Source organism: Denticeps clupeoides, chromosome 9, assembly GCF_900700375.1.
Source record: "Denticeps clupeoides chromosome 9, fDenClu1.1, whole genome shotgun sequence".
Lineage (NCBI taxonomy): Eukaryota > Metazoa > Chordata > Actinopteri > Clupeiformes > Denticipitidae > Denticeps > Denticeps clupeoides.
This window is the reverse complement of record NC_041715.1, coordinates 20,362,919-20,381,047: the sequence shown is the minus strand read 5'-3', so window position 1 is coordinate 20,381,047 and position 18,129 is coordinate 20,362,919. Positions and strand designations below refer to the sequence as shown.

The following is an 18,129-nucleotide window of genomic DNA, read 5'->3' as shown; positions in this document are numbered from 1 at the left end:
ATAGAAATGTCACTGTATGCAGATCATTGCCACTTGGGGCAATGGCAAAATGCTCCTTTTTGCTGTTTGATTTAATTAATTCAAGCCATTAAATGTGAAGGTCAATCAAACTGTGAGTTACTGTGGAGTGTGTACAGTCCCCTCTGTGAGGCCATCTGCTGGCTGGCCTCGATCGGGGCTTGGTGAGGACTTCTCAACCATAATTAAGCAGTCTATACTGTGCACTGTTCTCCTTCCATAATAAACCAAATACTGCTAATTACTGAAATAAGTTTTTTTGTTCCCTTTCCAAAAATAAGCAAAGTATGAGGTCTTATAATTGGGTTGAGACATACTGATATGACCTCTTTTAACTGTGAAATGTTTTTAATGTAGTCTTAACTCTAAAGCCAAAGTTGCAAAAACTTAACAGTTTAAAAGCGGTGTAGATGCAATTGTTTGCTTTGTGAGATAAAATTTGAATTATGGGTTATTTTTAACCCACAATATTTAACTGTCTGCATGTCGGCTCTTCCACCCCATAGCCCTTACCGGTGGAGACCTCTGAGGTTTTGAGCTGCGACGTCTGGTGGGTGAGGTGAAGTCGGCCACTGCTGATCTGCAGCCAAAGGTGCTGGCTCACTGGACGCAGTTGCCCTGAGAACAGCAGGCTATCGCCATTCCAGGTGCGGAACTGGAAGCGCACAGAAAGCCCCTCCACAGCAGAGGGCGGTGGGGCCGCCAGCGACAGGAAGCTTCCACTGGAGCTCAGGAAGGTAGCGGCCACCAGCTGGGGCTCAGAGCAGGAGAAGGTCACATTGCCCTATGGAGAATGGGACATCAAGCCAAAATCAATCGTTTCCTAGCGGCGTTATCGGCAAGGGGATTGAGGAAGTCTAGACCAGGGTTACTATAATGGCTTATGATAGATACACGATAAATTTACCCACGGACACAACAAAGGACATGGAGATAAAGGAGTGAGTGAGTGAGTGAGCAAGTGAGAATGAATAAGTCAGTGTAAATATGTGATTAAGGTAGCAACTGAATTAATGTAAAATCTAAATTCAGAAAATTGCTATAAAAGGTCAGTGGTTGGCTTTCACTCAGAGTCTAAGTAACAGTGATCAGATGCACTAGAGACCGCAACATCCGCAAGATTAGGCCTTTTCTTTCACAACAGGTTATGCAGCTCCTCGTCCAGGCAATGGTCATCTCGAAACTCGACTATTGTAACTCTCTCCTGGTTGGAGCCTCTGCAGTCACCATATAACTACTCCAGATGGTCCAAAATGTGGCAGCCTGTCTCATCTTCAAACAGTCGAAACACACCCATGTCACGCCTCTTCTCACCTCTCTCCACCGGCTCCCGGTAGCTGCTCGCATTGAGTTTAAATCCTTGATGCTGCCTACAGGGCTGTAAATGGAACTGCACCCTCCTATATCAATACAATACTAGCTAGCTACACTCCTGCACGCCCTCTCAGATCTGCAAAATTCCCTCTTCACAGGGTCTCCAATTCCAATCAACTCTGTTCTCCTTTGTTGTCCCTGGCTGGTGGGACAACTTGCCCTGCTCCATCCGACTAGCCGAGACTACCACCAACTTTAAGAAGCAGTTGAAAACCCACTTATTCAAAAAGTATATCAGACAAATCTAACACTTACACACGCACATGCACACACTAAGTCTAGCACTTAACAATTTCTGAGTGTTTTCTTTTTCTAACAAGTTAGGCCTTATCAGGGCTCTTAGTTTTGTTAACTCAAAATCTAGAATTGCTGGTGTCTTCCTCCTGTAAGTCGCTTTGGTTAAAAGCGTCTGCAAAATAAAGTAAAGTAAAGTAAAGTAAAGTAAAGTAAAGAAAAGACCTGCCATTCCAGCAACATTGATGCAAGGTGAAGCACCCCATTGATCCTGATGCCACTGGGCTACACTAGCATGCGATCACTGGAACAAACCCTATGCGACCACTATGCGACCACTCAGTTCACTGAGACCTAAGGTCTTATTCAACTCACTGTTTCTGAAATGCCCATGGCAAATAGTCTCAGCAGTGCATTTCCCTTTAAATGTAAGTATTAAGTACTCAGGATGTTGGCATTCAGTGGGAATCCCATGAGGCTTGGTATGCTCCATTCATGCATCTATAAACTCTTTCCTGATTATTAAATGCAGCGAATATAAATATTGTACACACCCCTGTTAAAATGGCATGTTATTATTTCAATAATTTCAAAACTTTTCTCAGTGTGACCTGTACAATTCAAGACCTCTACATAACAAATACATAAAGAAAAAATATAAGTTCCAATACTAAACTAATACTTGTTATATGAAAACATACTTTGACTTAATTATGAACAGTTCCAAATACCAGTCACTTTTGATCCAAAACCTTCGGGTGTCAAGACAGATTTGGAACCCTTTTGCAGGGAAGTGATGTGCCATGCTGATAGACTTCTACCCTTAATTTAAAGGTATGCATAACTATGAAACTGGATTATTGTACATTTGAAATAGCTTCTTTTTTATTGAAATGTGAAATATGTGAAGTTAAAGGTCACATGAAAGGTGGGAAAAGTTTTGAAATACATTTATTGTAGTCTTAACTGTAAAGCCGAAGTAAGCAAAGGCTTAACAGTTTTGGGGCTGTTATGCACTGGCCCTCTTTTAAGCATGGAATGTGCTGTGGATTCCTAATTTCAGTTTATGATGTCACTATGTTTTGGTCTAAGCAGAAGCCAGCTCACAGCAGAAAATCCTTCTATCTTAAATCCTTCACAATGAAAGACAACCCCCTTTTGTAGAAATTTGACCCAACAAAAAAAAAACTGAGCTCGGGACCAGGTCTAAGACAATTCATCAGTTTAGCTTTCTAGCAAAAATAAAAATTACAAATCCAGAAGGCTATTTATGGCAACATCACTGCTGACACTGGCTCACCCCTCAGCCAGCTGGAGAAGTGCAGTTCATTCGAATCAAGCCTCAGGAGCCTGGGGCATTGAAGAGCATTGAACTCTGATTCTTATCAGGTCTAGAGTCAGTGAGGATGTTTCATTTGCAATTTAGCATCACTTGCATTTTTGGATAGTGCCTCATTAATAGGTTTGGGAAATAGCGGAATACATGTAACACGACACATATTTCAGGATGTAAAAATTAAGCATTGAGCATTCATTCCATGTTACAGTTTACAAAACAATATTCAGAATAATGTTAAATACATCTGGTGCAAAATAAAAACCTTCTCATGCTCAAATAAAACTTAATATTCATGTTAACTGTTTCACTGTAGTTTATGATTGGCTGTGCGTTCAAAGTTTTAACTTCCTTTTAATGCCTTATGGAAACAGTACTATTTCAGCGGTGACGTTCAATTCAACAAAACGTGCACAATATGCCTCAAAACAGTGGTAGCCTAGCAGGTAAGGAAGCTGACTTGTAATCAAAAGGTAGCCGGTTCGAATCCCGAGCTGCCAAGGTGGTAGTAGCCTAGTAGGTAACACACTCGCCTGTGAACCAGAAGACCCGGGTTCGAATCCCACTTACTACCATTGTGTCCCTGAGCAAGACACTTAACCCTAACCCTGCAGGGGGGGGGCTGTCCCTGTAAATACTGATTGTAAGTCACTCTGGATAAGGGCGTCTGATAAATGCTGTAAATGTAAATGTGCCAAAGAACAGTCCCGACACACTGCTCCCCAGGCGCCTGTCATGGCTGCCCATGGCTCCCTCAGGGGATGGGGAAAATGTAACAACTAATCACTTTCAATTTCAACAAAATATGACAGGTACATTGATTTGGGAGAATTAGCATCGATAATTTTACAAACATTTTACAACCAGCTGCCATGCATACGGCTGATTAACAGGGCATAATCACTCTCAGATGAAGCTTGTTGAGTGGGAATGATTAGGCCCTGTTATACACAGGAGAGAAGCCGCTGGAATATGTGGCTACCTTGACGTGGACTCTGAGCCTTACCTTTGTCCGTAGTTTTAGGTTCCTGCGGGTTAGTTTTTGTTCTTACTATGTTTGCCCTGTTTTTGGCCCTTGTGCCGTTTTGTGTTTAAATAAATCCCTTTTTGTGTCAGAATGTCCTTTGTCTGTGCTTACTTCCCCCCTCAGCCCATGGACATGACAGTCCACCTTTGACAGGCCAAACACTTTGAATTTCAGTGGCTATTATCAATGCAGCCCTTATTGTTGTAATGACTTAATTTCAGATGTATTACTTATCTTCTAATGCTGCCCTAATCTGTTAATGTTTGTCATTTGATCATTTCTAAATGAATATTTCTGTGGTGCAGATGCAGTGACTGATGGAAGACAGACATTCCAATTGCCTTGGGACGGTAAGTGTTGATCTATTGCCAGTGTGAGATGACAGGACACTGAGCAAGAGACAGGGAAAGACTTAATACTACAACTTTGTCTCTTCAATTCTCTCTGACCACACAATATGCTTTTCAAATATAGCAGTGGCTTGTTTTTCTACTGTCAATTGTCACACGTCATAAAGCCTTCATACGACATTGATACTGTTCCTACGTACCTACAGTACATGCCAAACGTTTGGACACACCTTCTCATTCAATGTGTTTTCTTTATTTTCATGACCATTTACATTGGTAGATTCTCACTGAAGGCATCAAAACTATGAATGAACACGTGGAGTTATGTACTTAACAAAAAGGTGAAATAAGTGAAAACATGTTTTATATTCTAGTTTCTTCAAAATAGCCACCCTTTGCTCTGATTACTGCTTTGCACACGCTTGGCATTATCTTGATGAGCTTCAAGAGGTCGTCACATGAATTGGTTTTCCAACAGTCTTGAAGGAGTTCCCAGAGGTGTTTAGCACTTGTTGGCCCCTTTGCTTTCACTCTGCGGTCCAGCTCACCCCAAACCATCTCAACTGGGTTCAGGTCCGGTGACTGTGGAGGCCAGGTCTTCACTTTTTGTTAAGTACATAACTCCACATGTGTTCATTCATAATTTTGATGACTGCAGTGAAAATCTACCAATGTAAATGGTCATGAAAATAAAGAAAACACATGAGAAGGTGTGTCCAAACTTTTGGCCTGTACTGTATACCATTCACATTAATTAATGAATTATTTACTTAAGGCTCTAAACTAATTCACAGATGACAAAATTCAATATGATGGGGAAGGAGAAAAAAAACCTTTGGAGGATAAAGGTTTACAGAACATTAAATGGTAAGCCAATATTTCAGGCAAGAAATTTAGCCCATGCCAATCTGTAATGTGATAATCGACTTGATTAAAAATTAGATTTTCTCTCCTGTTGACATTAAAAATACCATGTCAAATGTCTACCATGGTAGGGGATGCATAGGTAACCTAATTTTGCTTACAAATATAAGGACTTGATGTATGACTGAAGATGGTTCTCATATTTCTAATAACTTGTCTTTTTCTACTCATACAGATGGAGTCATGAAATTTGACAGGACAGCTACAGAGGGCTTTAAAATGGTGTGTGCTTCAGAGCATTTGAAGCATGCACTACAAAGATATGGAGGACACACAACTGTCTCTCAGGACAAAATCTGTTTAGTAATGTATATTTACATTTACATTTAAGGCATTTGGCAGACGCCCTTATCCAGAACAGCTTACAACGTGCTTTCAAGTTACCATCGCTGAAGCGATCAGTTCTGGTTCACTAGGACTCCAAACTATGAATACATATATTGGATATATTTAGTGGATGGGGGGATGACGTGTATATTAATGTATTTCCAGAAGGTGGAGGAACTGTTGAAGGTAACAAACTCTATGTTGTTGGAAGGTGTTTGACCCGGAAGGGCAAAGGGTTTTTAACCGCTTACACGGATGCTACACCAGCGCTTATGGGACTGCTTGCATGAGAGCTTACACCAATTCTCAGGCAACGCCTAAAGGAGGACTGTTTTAACTGGTGATATCTGCTATGTGCTGGATTGGAATAAATGGACATTTTGTATTTGACATCAAGATTCGTTTAATTGCATAGCTTATAATGGAACCAGAGAGTGTAGCAATGTTACCATCAAGCGCGTCAGCCAGGCAACATCCTGTGTCAGGCACCTCAGTAGTTCGGTAATACACCAAACTCCTTTAATAATACAAAATGCATTTCCAGTTCAAATCTGCTGCTGAGACTATCAGAAGAAGCTGTAGTAAAATGAACAGTACACCACCTCCTGAAATGGCACTACAGTTATGCACAAGCCTAGAAACAGTAGAGCCGTAAAATGATCTATAAAATGAGTTTAAATCTTACATAGAAAAGACGTTCACAACCTCATTTGGAATAGAATTAGAACGTATACAGAGGTCCTGTGGACGTACAGTGGAGGAAATAATTATTTGACCCCTTGCTGAAGTTTGTCCAATGACAAAGAAATGAAAAGTCTCCGAACAGTATCATTTTAATGGTAGGTTTATTTTAACAGTGACAGATAGCACATCAAAAGGAAATTTTTAAAAATACTGTTGCTGCAATTGTTCGAAAATGGAAGGAGCACAAAATGACCTTGGTCTGGGGCTCCACGCAAGATCTCACCTTGTGGGGTCTCATTCTGAAAAAGGTGAGAAATCATCCTAGAACTACACAGGAAGAGTTAGTTAACCTCAAAGTAGCTGGGACCACAGTCACCAAGAAAACCATTGGAAACACATTACACCGCAATGGATTAAAATCCTGCAGTGCTCGCAAGACACATGTGCAGGCCCGTCTGAAGTTTGCCAATGAACACCTGAATGATTCAGAGAGTGACTGGGAGAAGGTGCTGTGATCAGATGAGACCAAAATTGAGCTCTTTGGCATTAACTTAACTCGATGTATTTGGAGGAAGAAAAATGCTGCCAATGACCCCAAAAACACCGTCCCCACTGTCAAGCATGGAGGTGGAAACATTTTGCTTTGGGGGTGTTTTTCTGCTAAGGGCGCAGGACAACTTCACCGCATCAACGGGAAAATGGACGGAGCCATGTATCGTAAAATCCTGAGCGACAACCTCCTTCCCTCTGCCAGGAAATTGAAAATGGGTCGTGGATGGGTGTTTCAGCACGACAATGACCCAAAACATACAGCAAAGGCAACAAAGGAGTGGCCCAAGAAGAAGCACATTAAGGTCATGGAGAATCTTCAACCCCTGTGTAAATGTGTGACCGATGCTTGAACATTGTCCTGAAGAATTGTTGATGCAACCCTTGACCTTTGCAATAGCCACAGGCCCTAACCGACACACAGACCCACAGCATGATGGAACCTCCACCAAATGTAGTTTTCATGGAATGCAGTGTTCTTCTTCCACCATACAAAGCGCATGTCGCTATGACAAATAATACATTTTAATCTTATCATCTTATCAAAGCACTTTGTTCCAAAATAAATCATGCTTGTCTGAATGACAACTTTGTGGTGTGAGTGCAGAAATTACTAAATTACTGGCTAAATTACTGCCAGTTTTTCACATTTGATTGAATTCATACAACTAAATGCTGCTTTGCTAAAAACCAGCTCAGATTAGGAAATGAAAGAAATACCATTGTTATCTTTTTGGGTGAAGGTAGAGTAAACCTCTCAAACCCTTTTCATTTAGACTCTGAGCCTTCCTTTGTCGCACATTCTAAATGTGACTTTAGAATTGATTTTATGCATGATTGTTTTCCTACATGACATAAGAGTATTATAGGATCCCAACATTATAGGGCATTATCATTAACCTTGCAATGAACGTTCTAAAATCAAACACATTAATAACACACCAATCACCTTTAGTAATGCTGCAACTGTTTTTCTTCATCACAAGCAGTAGAGATTTAAAGCTGAGGGGACAAATGCTTTCAACATTTAAGATTATGCAATTATGCCTAATCATTTATTTGACTTAGTTTGGGTCATCTGCTGTCATCTGCTTAAACATTAAAGCAAGTTTAAATTTTAAGAAGAATTATGATCATGACAGGCAGTCATATTTTTCATGTGATCATTTAAAACAGTTAAATCAATAAATGCACACAAACTCATAATTCTGGAATTTTGTGTCTCCATTAGGGCAAAATGTAGGACAAAATAGTGTAGTGATCTTAAAACATGTACACATTCACTAGATAGGTTGGAAATGTGCATCAATGGTGCTTTTAGGGGTGACATCCTTCTGTAATTAGAAGGTTGCCGGTTCGAATCCCGATCTGCCAAGGTGCCACTGAGGTGCCACTGAGCAAAGCACCGTCCCCACACACTGCTCCCCGGGTGCCTGTCATGGCTGCCCACTGCTCACTCAGGGTGATGGGTTAAATGCAGAGGACAAATTTCACTGTGTGCACCGTGTGCTGTGCTGCTGTGTATCACGTGTGACAATCACTTCACTTTACTTTACATGCATATCTGAGAACTCTTGAGAGATTAATTAACTGACTGATTATAATAATTGAATATCAAAGAGTAATCAACCCCCAATGACAAGTACTTACAACACTGTAGATCTGTGGCTTGCGTCTCTTGGCTAGATCAATGACATTGACGCCATTGTAGTACAGGTTCTCCATGCAGCCATGGAAATTTCTTCTCAGGAACGTTCCCGGTTTTCCAGGCAGAGGGATACCTCCAAAGCTTAGCTTTGGAACAAAAGAGGAAAAACCCTGAGTGTGAACATGGAAATGACATCATACCTGTAATTACATGTCAGAAATTTTGAAGGAAGATCACAGACAGTGAAAAGTGGAAGAACATTTAAAGAACAATACAGGGGACATCTACCTCATAATCCACCTCTAGAGAATCTCCATCACCTTTTGTCCGAAAGTGCTGTGTGTATCGGTCCAGGGTGAAATTAACCTGTTTGTTGAAGCGCTCAATCAGGACTGAATGCCAATGTTGGTCATCCAGCAGACTGCCCAGTGTGACCACAGCACGGGCACTGCTTGATCGAACTCTTGTGTCATCTTCAGAGTCAAATATTTGGACAGATAAAAGCATATAAAAAGTGACCAAAAAAAATCAGTAAAAATGAATTCACACCAAAAAAAAAATAATAATAAATTGTCTGGGATCATCTAACAAGGCTGAACCGATATAATGATTAATGAAACTTTTCACTGAATGTGGAATCAAACTTTACACTTCCAATAAGGAATCCCTGCCTGGACTCACCCAGGTTAAGGTGCAGGGCCAGCCTGCCACGGTGCAGCTCCAGGGTGATATAATCACCCCTTTGGCCCTCCCCATGCAGCAGGACACCATCTGCCTGCCGGCTCTTGAAGCGGAGGACAATGACATCCTTTACTGTACTCATAGACTTCTGGTTGAACCGGTAAAGCAATGAGCTTCGGCCATCAAAGTCAGCCAAGTATGACTCTGCAGTAGAGGGAGAATGAGGGAAACAGGTCATTTCAGAACTTTTCATACTGCAATGGGGCAGTGGTGGCCTAGCGGTTAAGGAAGCGGCCCTGTAATCAGAAGGTTGCCGGCTCAAATCCCGATCTGCCAAGGTACCACTGAGGTGCCACTGAGCAAAGCACCGCCCCCCACACACTGCTCCCCGAGCGCCTGCCATGGCTGCCCACTGGTCACTCAGGGTGATGGTTAAAAGCAGAGGACAAATTTCACTGTGAGCACCGTGTGCTGTGCTGCTGTGTATAACAAGTGACAATCACTTCACTCCTTTATGCATGGCATTACACTATAAAATTCTGTAATCTGAAACCATTATACTGTTAAAATAGACATTTGCATTAAAATAAGCAGACAGCTGGCCTACCAGCTAGGGATGCAGACTCATGACCAGAAGTTCCATGAACTGTCACTGAGGAACCTGAGAACCATCTTCACATTACTGGCCACTTTTTTCAATAGTGTGACAAGTTAAATGCAGAGGACAGATTTTGTTGCATTCGCTGTGTCTTGTGTAGCACAATGAAAAATAATTATTTTCACTTACTGTAGGCGCAGCCATACACATCAACTCGGAGCCCCACCCACCCATTGGAGCTCCAGTCCAGGGGAACGAAGCGTAGGAAGCGGGTGCGAACAGGCTGGGGCAGTTTGTGGTGCACAACGGAGTCTGCATCAGAATTCCCAGTAAATTTCTGCAACAAAGTAAGCACAGAGAAGAAGTCATTTTTAATCTTTCTCGTACAAAAGTCAGTGTTTGGGAATCAGACAGTCTCAGTGTTTAAATCTAAACTGAAAACACATCTGCACAACACATCCCAGACACAGTGTCAGTTATCATGTCCTGTTACAAACAGTCACTTAGTCAAGCAGAGACAGTGTCAAGTTCACCTTAGTTAGGCTGTCCTGGTTAGGATAACAGGTCACTATTACACTAGTGTACCACCATATCGCTGTACAAGTTGTACAATGCCACCATCTGCCACTGCTTCTCAAGCACCCAGACCACCTCCAGAGTTTGATGGTGAAACCACCAGAGAGGTGCAGGTGTGGACATGAACTGCTGGCCCCACCATGACCCCAGGTCCCACCAACCCAAAAATGGACTCATGACTCTGAGCCTCATTGGCATGGACAATCTAAGAAATAATCTTAGAAAGAAAAATACTGTTGGCATGGACAATATTAAAAATACCAATGACTCTTGTTGAGACAGTGTTAACAGTAATACTGCAGTGATGCCCATTGCTCTCTCTTCTATCCTCTCTCTGAATGATTCCTTGCCAAGATTTCTTACATTTATTCTCCATGTGAGTTTACTAGGGAGCTCTTTCTTGTGTCCAGAGTTTGAGGGGTGTCGCCTGTAGCGGCTGTAAAGCCCATTGAGACATCCTGGTTTGGGTTTTGGTATATTTAAATGAAAATTAAGTGATTGTCATTGTGATACACAGCACAGCACACAGCACACAATGAAATGTGTCCTCTGCTTTTAACCATCACCCTTAATGAGCAGTGGGCAGCCATGACAACCTTCTGATTATGGAGCCGCTATGTATGCATATACCATTACTTTAAAATAATTGAGCCGTACATTGGCAAAAAAGGGTCTCCCTGCATTGTAAATGCCAGAGTGCCTTCTTCCAGTTCTCATTATATCTCTACTGTAATTAGGTAATGACTCAGTCAACAGATGAGACAAGGGTGGCATTTGAGAAAAAAAATATCAAAACACCACATGGTGGGCAGCAATTCATCTCTAGCAGGCAAGAGAAACACTTCAGTGAAAGATTTAACATTTCTCCTTTGTGCCAGCCTCAGTGCTCATCAAAAACCCAATTTTATTGCTCTGAATTGTTATTGCTCAGTTTACTGTTTTAGTGTTAACACCATTCTGCTCCTGAAGCAGAATCAGACCTGGCAGAAGCATGCTTTGGTTACATATCTATATTGTACATCATATGTGTGTGTATGTGTGTGTGTGTGTATATATACACACATATATACACACACACACACAAACAAACACATAGATACAGACACACACGTATACATATATATAGTACAATCAGGTCAGGTCTTTGCTATGTTACATGTTCACCAACGTCTCGGATGTCTCCCCTCTCCTGTTCTTCACCCATTAAACCCTGGTTTCGTGACGTCGTGCGATTGCGTCCTTCTTCCTTGTCCAGTTTCGCCATCATCTCCATTCACTTGCCTCGTCATGCCACCATGGTTGTGACAAGTCATGGCTAAAATTTAAATGTTTTGTTCCCAGAGCCACTTGGTTATCAATTTGGCCTTATAACATTGTGCTCCATCATGCTGGAAAAGGTATTGTTCTTCACCAAACTGTTCGTGGATGGTTGGGAGAAGTTGCTGTCAGAGGATGTTTTGGTACCATTCTGTATTCATGGCTGTGTTCTTGGGCAAAATTGTGAGTGAGCCGACTCGCTTGGATGAGAAGCAGCCCCACACATGAATGGTCTCAGGATGCTTTACTGTTGGCAGACAAGACTGATTATAGTGCTCACCTTTTCTTCTCCAGACACCGAAAAAAAATTGGAAAGGGGTTTCATCAGAGAAAATGACTTTACTCCAGTCTTCAGCAGTCCAATCCCTGTACTTTGTGCAGAATACCAGTCTGTCTTTGATGTTTTTCTCGGAGAGAGGTAGTCTTCTTCGCTGCCCTTCTTGACACCAGGCAATCCTCCAAATGTCTTCACCTCACTGTGGGTGCAGATGCACTCACACCTGTGAAGCCCTTTTTATGCAACGCATTGATGACTGCCCATTTTTCCTTGCAGTTAACCATCGTTAACAGAGGAAGCGCAATGCTTTCAAGCATTATTCTTGAAATCATACAGTCTGCTATTCAATCAGCATGACAGAATGATCTTCAGCTTTGTGCTCCTAAACCCTCTACACTTGACGAGAGGATGACTGAAATGATCTCAGCAGGTCCATTTATGGCCGGGCTGAAATACAGTCGCAATGTTTTTGGGGGGTTAAGTTAAAATTCATCTGATTACTAATTGTAACATTCGGGAGTATATGTAAATTACCAAAATAAAAAAAGGAAGCGGCAAACTTTGTGAAAACCAGTATTTGTGTCATTAACAGAACTTTTGATCACTGTACACTGTGTGACAAAGTGATTGCCCCCGATACCAAATAACTGGTTGGGCCACCCTTATTAGCAACAACAGCATCCAAGCATTTTTGTGATAACTTGCAGTGAGTCTTTTACAGCTCTGCGAAGGAATTTTGGCCCATTCATCTTTGCAGAATTCATAAGGTGATGCCACAGCATCTCAATAGGTTTCAGGTCCGGACTTTGACTAGGCTACTCCAAAGTCTTCATTGTGTTTTTCTTCAGCAAAAAGAGATGGTATGTTTTGGATGATTGTCCTGGTACAGAACACAAGTTTGTTTCAGCTTAAGGTCACAAAGTGATGGGTGGACATTACAATTTAAAGAAAAAATTTAATCGTGATTTATTTGAAGTGATTCAATTATATAGTGTTTAACTGTGTTGTATTTTACTTATGGTGTATTATTTGAAGATCTGAAACATTTAAACATGAAACATGAAATCAGAGAGGGGTCAACACATTTCATACCACTGTATATATATTAGTGGAATGACCAATGCTCTGAATCATAATTTGTTTCAGGGTTTATGGTTAAAGGTGGTTGGCAAGTGGAATTTTTTTTTATTTTAAACTGAATCCAGTCTTGCCAGTCAACGCAATAATGGCCTGAATATGTTCTAAAATAAGTGAGTGCGTTTGTTCTGTACTCCCCTGGAAAATTCCAAATGTGCACAGAGTTTTGCGGACCACAAAAACATGATATATCATTAATTTCCCACGACCCTTCACTTGAATGGAGCAGATGTATTGCTTCTCTGAATTTTTCAGCTTATTACATTAAAAAGTAGTTTCTTGTCCCCAAGGGAGCAAAAGACCTCCCATCAGTCTGGACAGCTAGGTTTTAGACACTGTCCCAATAAACAGTGTGCTACCCCACAGTGACTTCATTATTTTCTATTCTTGTCTGCTCCGCTGAACGGCTGAAGACTCATTCATTAAGGCTGCTTACGCCTCCCTTTTTCCAGGATGAGGTCCCAGTGGGCAGCTTCATCAGCTGAATGTTTCCATGGCCAGCACAATGATGAAGCTTGTGCTTTCCATAATGCTGAATCTTCTGAGCAAAAGGACAAAGACCTAGGCAGTTTTCCATAAACATGCAGGTTGCAGAGGTGCTAACAGCAATAATAATAATAATCATAATCATAATAATAATCATAATAAAATTTATATTTGTGACTGCAGACATGATTTGAGGTAATCTCATAATTGTGGTCATGGAAAAAACATGCAAGCGGCACAAATTTAATTGGCTCCTGTTTTCTGTTTCCACATCCTTCTTTAAGAAGTATATATGGTCCCAGGAGCCAACACTACCCTATTTCTTGCGCACTTGAGCGTGCCTTGGTGGCATGGTGGCTTGGTGGCTTTGCAAAAGTGTCACACTTGTTTACTGATGCTCAATGTAATAGAAAACAGACAAAGCTCTGAAAGAACTAGCAAGCTGACAAACTTTTTTTTATTGTACATTTTCATATAAAGACCATCTGATCCACAGTCTCTTCAAATAACATGTACAATTGCAATTAAGAGTGGAGTATATTAAGTCACTCAGGGTCTTTCCGCCCACCCCACAAGTCACTGTGCCATCTGAATGGATCATTTATTGGCCTACAATTATGAACAATTATACAAAAATGAGAGGTTGAATAGATAAGCTAACTAACTGGTCCATTAAATCTATTAACGTCACTTGTTACTAATTGTGAATTAAATGAATTGTAGAAATACCTTATTATTAATGGGACACAGACAGATTTTGAAAATGATTGAGTCTAATACAGTATGAAAAAAGGTTATAGATTATCAGGAAAATCTATTTAAATGTAAATGTAGTTCCACATCTGAACAAACTCCATAGCAAAAAGTTTTCATGATTTACTATATTGCTTTTGCTGTAATTTTTTGATGGAACAATACTTTCAATACTACATACTCCTCCTCTCCCCTCTTCCCTTCCTCTCTAGCCAGATATCCAAGAATGGACACACATAGTAAATATAGTAATAATATTTAAAATTGTTGAAAGTACAATAGCACATCAATTATTAAAAACAGAGTAAATACAAGACAGCACCAGTCCAGAACAGAATTATCCATCTTGACGTCACAATTCTTCAGTCTTAAAAATGAGAACAGAAAGACTCTGAAAACAGAACATGGGTGCTGCTGCCCGCTCTACTGCAAAAGAATACATTTTAATAAAAAGAGCCAGTTAATCAATACTAAAAATTGTGTGACTATTTCAGTGAGTGTAAACATGTATTCTTTAAACCTACTGTGAAAACTAAATTAGTTTCAAAGTTTCAATTAGTTTCAAAGAACAATAGTTTCAAAGCAAGAAGGCCTGAGAAATCATACAACGATAAAGCCATTAACGATACACTACAATGTCAATTCTAGTTGCATTACATTTTATTCTATCTTGAAATAATGTCAATGCATTTGAGATTTTTTAGTATGAAAATTTTTGTATTCTGGTATGTTGAATTTCAATTGTTGCAAAATAATGTCATGCAGCCTGTGACCAGCCTGGGGTGGTAGTAGCCTAGTGGGTAACACACTTGCCTATGAACCAGAAGACCCAGGTTCAAATCCCACTTACTACCATTGTGTCCCTGAGCAAGACACTTAACCTTAAGTTGCTCCAGGGGGAGACTGTCCCTGTAACTTCTGATTGTAAGTCGCTCTGGATAAGGCCGTCTGATAAATGCTGCAAATGTAAAAATCTTTATCAGAACCAGAACTATAATTTCTAAAATAAATAAACTGATCATATTTTTACTGTTTTGCTCAGGATGTGCCCTATCGTCACGCAGCAGTCTGATGGAATACCTTCCTTCCTCAAAAACCTTAACATGGGACATTATGTGGACAAAAACTGCAGTCACAAATCCCTGGAACAGTTCAGAGGGCAACATTTTGGGGTGGACCGCCATGAACTGAAAGAAGAGAACAGCCTTGCTGTCAGTCTGAAGTCATTTAAGCTTGTAGTTTGCTCACTGACAGACCAAAATCCAAGTATACCAGTACACGTATGGCAATTTTATCAGTCAATTACAGTCTGTGATGCCGGTGAGATTTTGAAGGGTTTGTCTGCTTTGCCTGCCTTGGTCACAGGTCTTTAAAAAGCGATAATGGATGACTTTGATAAAGCAGCAAAAAGAGTCATCACTGGGACCGGAAGAGAACTACAGCACATGAAGTAGAATGGGTAGCCAGAGTAAAGTAGAGAGTTTTGGGGTTACTATGGTGTAAGAATAGTTAAAGGTGGCTGACTGGGAAGGTCGGGGACGGCATGGGGGACTCATTTTGTAGGATTATACATCGGGGGGCAAGGCAAACTTGTGGTCGGGGGCAGAGCAATGGATTTGTGGCATCTGAGGCAGGCAAGGGTAACCCATAACAAAGGGAAAAAAACGCTACCAGGACTGAGGGTAAAACTACACAATGAGTAGGCAGTGAGCCAAGATGGTCATAGGCTATGTATGTGGGATGCTGCTCCCCATGGCAGCCCAGCAGCACGCCAGTGGACAAGGCAAGGTGGAAACCAAACCTGAGGCGAATGCTGGTAGCTCCACCCTGTCCAATCCCAAAATCCCAAAAACCTAGATACTTTTCTCCTTCAACATAGCTCAATGGACGTTTGATGGCGCGACCCTTTTTTTTTTTTCCTCCCGCTGGAGGACCCAGACCCTCTGGCTGGCTCCCAGACGCCATCCAGCACGGCGGCATCGATCCCTGCACACAAAAGCCAGGGCGGAACCTACCACGTACGTGTGGGCCCTGTCTCCGCACGTCCCCACTGATGCTTCATGCCCGGACCCTCCAGCGACCACTTACTGCAACCCCGGTTGGTGCCCTCTGGGCACGTGCAGCCACTATCGCTGCACATCCCTGGTGGCAGTATGGGGGCTTTGCCAGACCACACACTCATCCCCTTTTTGTCCGTTGACATGAGCAGGCCCCCTTCCTGCCAGTCCCGGCTGGATCCTTATGCAACCCAGAGGGCTCTGTGGTGCTCTGCCCCTCTGGAGGTGAACCCAGGCCCCTGCCTGGCCCGCCCCGTTTACAAAAAAACAAAGGAACCAACAGAAACTAACCTGCAGGCATGTGCCGATTGCCAGAACAGAAAACAACTTTTCACGTAAGTTGTGCGGTCCACATGAATGTCGCAGCCCTGATCAGCTGCTCCCTTTAAATGCGCCCAATCGTGAAACTTAGATATTCATTATTTTACTCAAAAAGTAAACAGGAAAGGAACACCCAAAAACATAAATGACCATGTTAAAATGTGATTAAGGGTGTGCATACTGTATTTATTTAACCAGAATATTGAACATTTTCATTTAATAACTCAGAACTAAATTTCGGATGACTGACTACTCCTGGAAAGTTCACCACAATTCCGTGTTTTTCCTATTTGTTAATAATGGCTCTCACCGTGGTTTAGCTTTAGAAATGGCTTTATAACATTTTCCAGACTGATAGATCTCATTTACTTTCTTTCTCATTTGTTCTGAATTTCTTTGGATATCTGCATGATGTCGAGCTTTTGTGGATCTTTTGGTCTACATTACTTTTGAAGTGATTTCCTGGTTGAGAATAGATGTGGCAGTATTCAGACCTGGGTGTGGCTAGAGATATTGATCACAGGTGTTATGAACAACTGTTAAGTCATGTTTTAATGGTTGATTACAAAATAAATCACTTACATACTGACTAAACTGCCTTCTGAATGTTTTTTTTAATGTGTTTTATGTGTTATGTATTTTAGATATTGTGAACAGTCACCATTTTTTAGATTTGGGCTATGCACATTAATGAAATAAACACAGTTTAACTGGAGAAGATATCAGGAACAAACATAAATTAAAAACTTCAAACTGAAAGTCTGGCTTCTGAATTTATTTAATGGGCAGGCATTAGTGGCTGTAAGTGTATTAGCCTGGAGCAGTGAAAGCAAAGACTTAATTAGTAAATTTCTAATGGCAACTGTTGTCTTACAAGTATATGTGCACATTTTAAGCCTTCAAATCATGTAATCAGAATGGAGAATAACAATCAGAATATCATAGCATAAAAAGCAACATATCCACATTATCTATGGTGGAAATGAATAATGCCTACACATCTGCAATATTCCTTTTGTGTTAATTATTTTTTCCCCCACACATGGTATTTAAAGTTATACGAAAAGCAGCTGGATCAGTGATGTCACAGGCCAAAAAGTTAAATACATATTGACAGAGAATTTTCCTTTTTTTCATAAACTATATTACTAAAGGTTATGTATCATGTGACCAGAATAATGACTAATTATACAATTTGGCCACAGGTGCTTAAAAAGAAAAACAAATCAGGTGTGTTGCAAAATCTACAAAATTATTAAACTACTGCTTATTTGTTCTCCTGAATATGTTAATGAATTTAACATTTTTTGAAGCAACCATTCCACTTACTTTCGTTTTTGCATCATGAAAATCTCTTCACACTGAAAATGCAACACGATTTGCACCAATGAATTAAACAGAACATGGGCCATACAATTCAATAAAAAAATACAAATTGTACAAGCTGCAAAGAAG

The 18,129-nt window shown here is 40.9% G+C and overlaps 1 protein-coding gene across 2 annotated transcripts in view; it reads right to left on the bottom strand.

Moving 5' to 3' along the window:
* cntnap5a (contactin associated protein family member 5a) overlaps positions 1–18,129 on the bottom strand; it is a 70,270-nt gene that overhangs the window by 27,128 nt on the left and 25,013 nt on the right. For both annotated transcript variants that reach the window (XM_028990545.1, XM_028990546.1), the window contains exons 4-8: positions 9,940–10,087; positions 9,153–9,356; positions 8,760–8,944; positions 8,474–8,617; positions 532–802 (exon numbers count right to left, since the gene is read on the bottom strand). In XM_028990545.1, the coding sequence (XP_028846378.1) occupies positions 532–802; positions 8,474–8,617; positions 8,760–8,944; positions 9,153–9,356; positions 9,940–10,087 (952 nt within the window). The remainder of the gene's footprint in view (positions 1–531; positions 803–8,473; positions 8,618–8,759; positions 8,945–9,152; positions 9,357–9,939; positions 10,088–18,129) is intronic.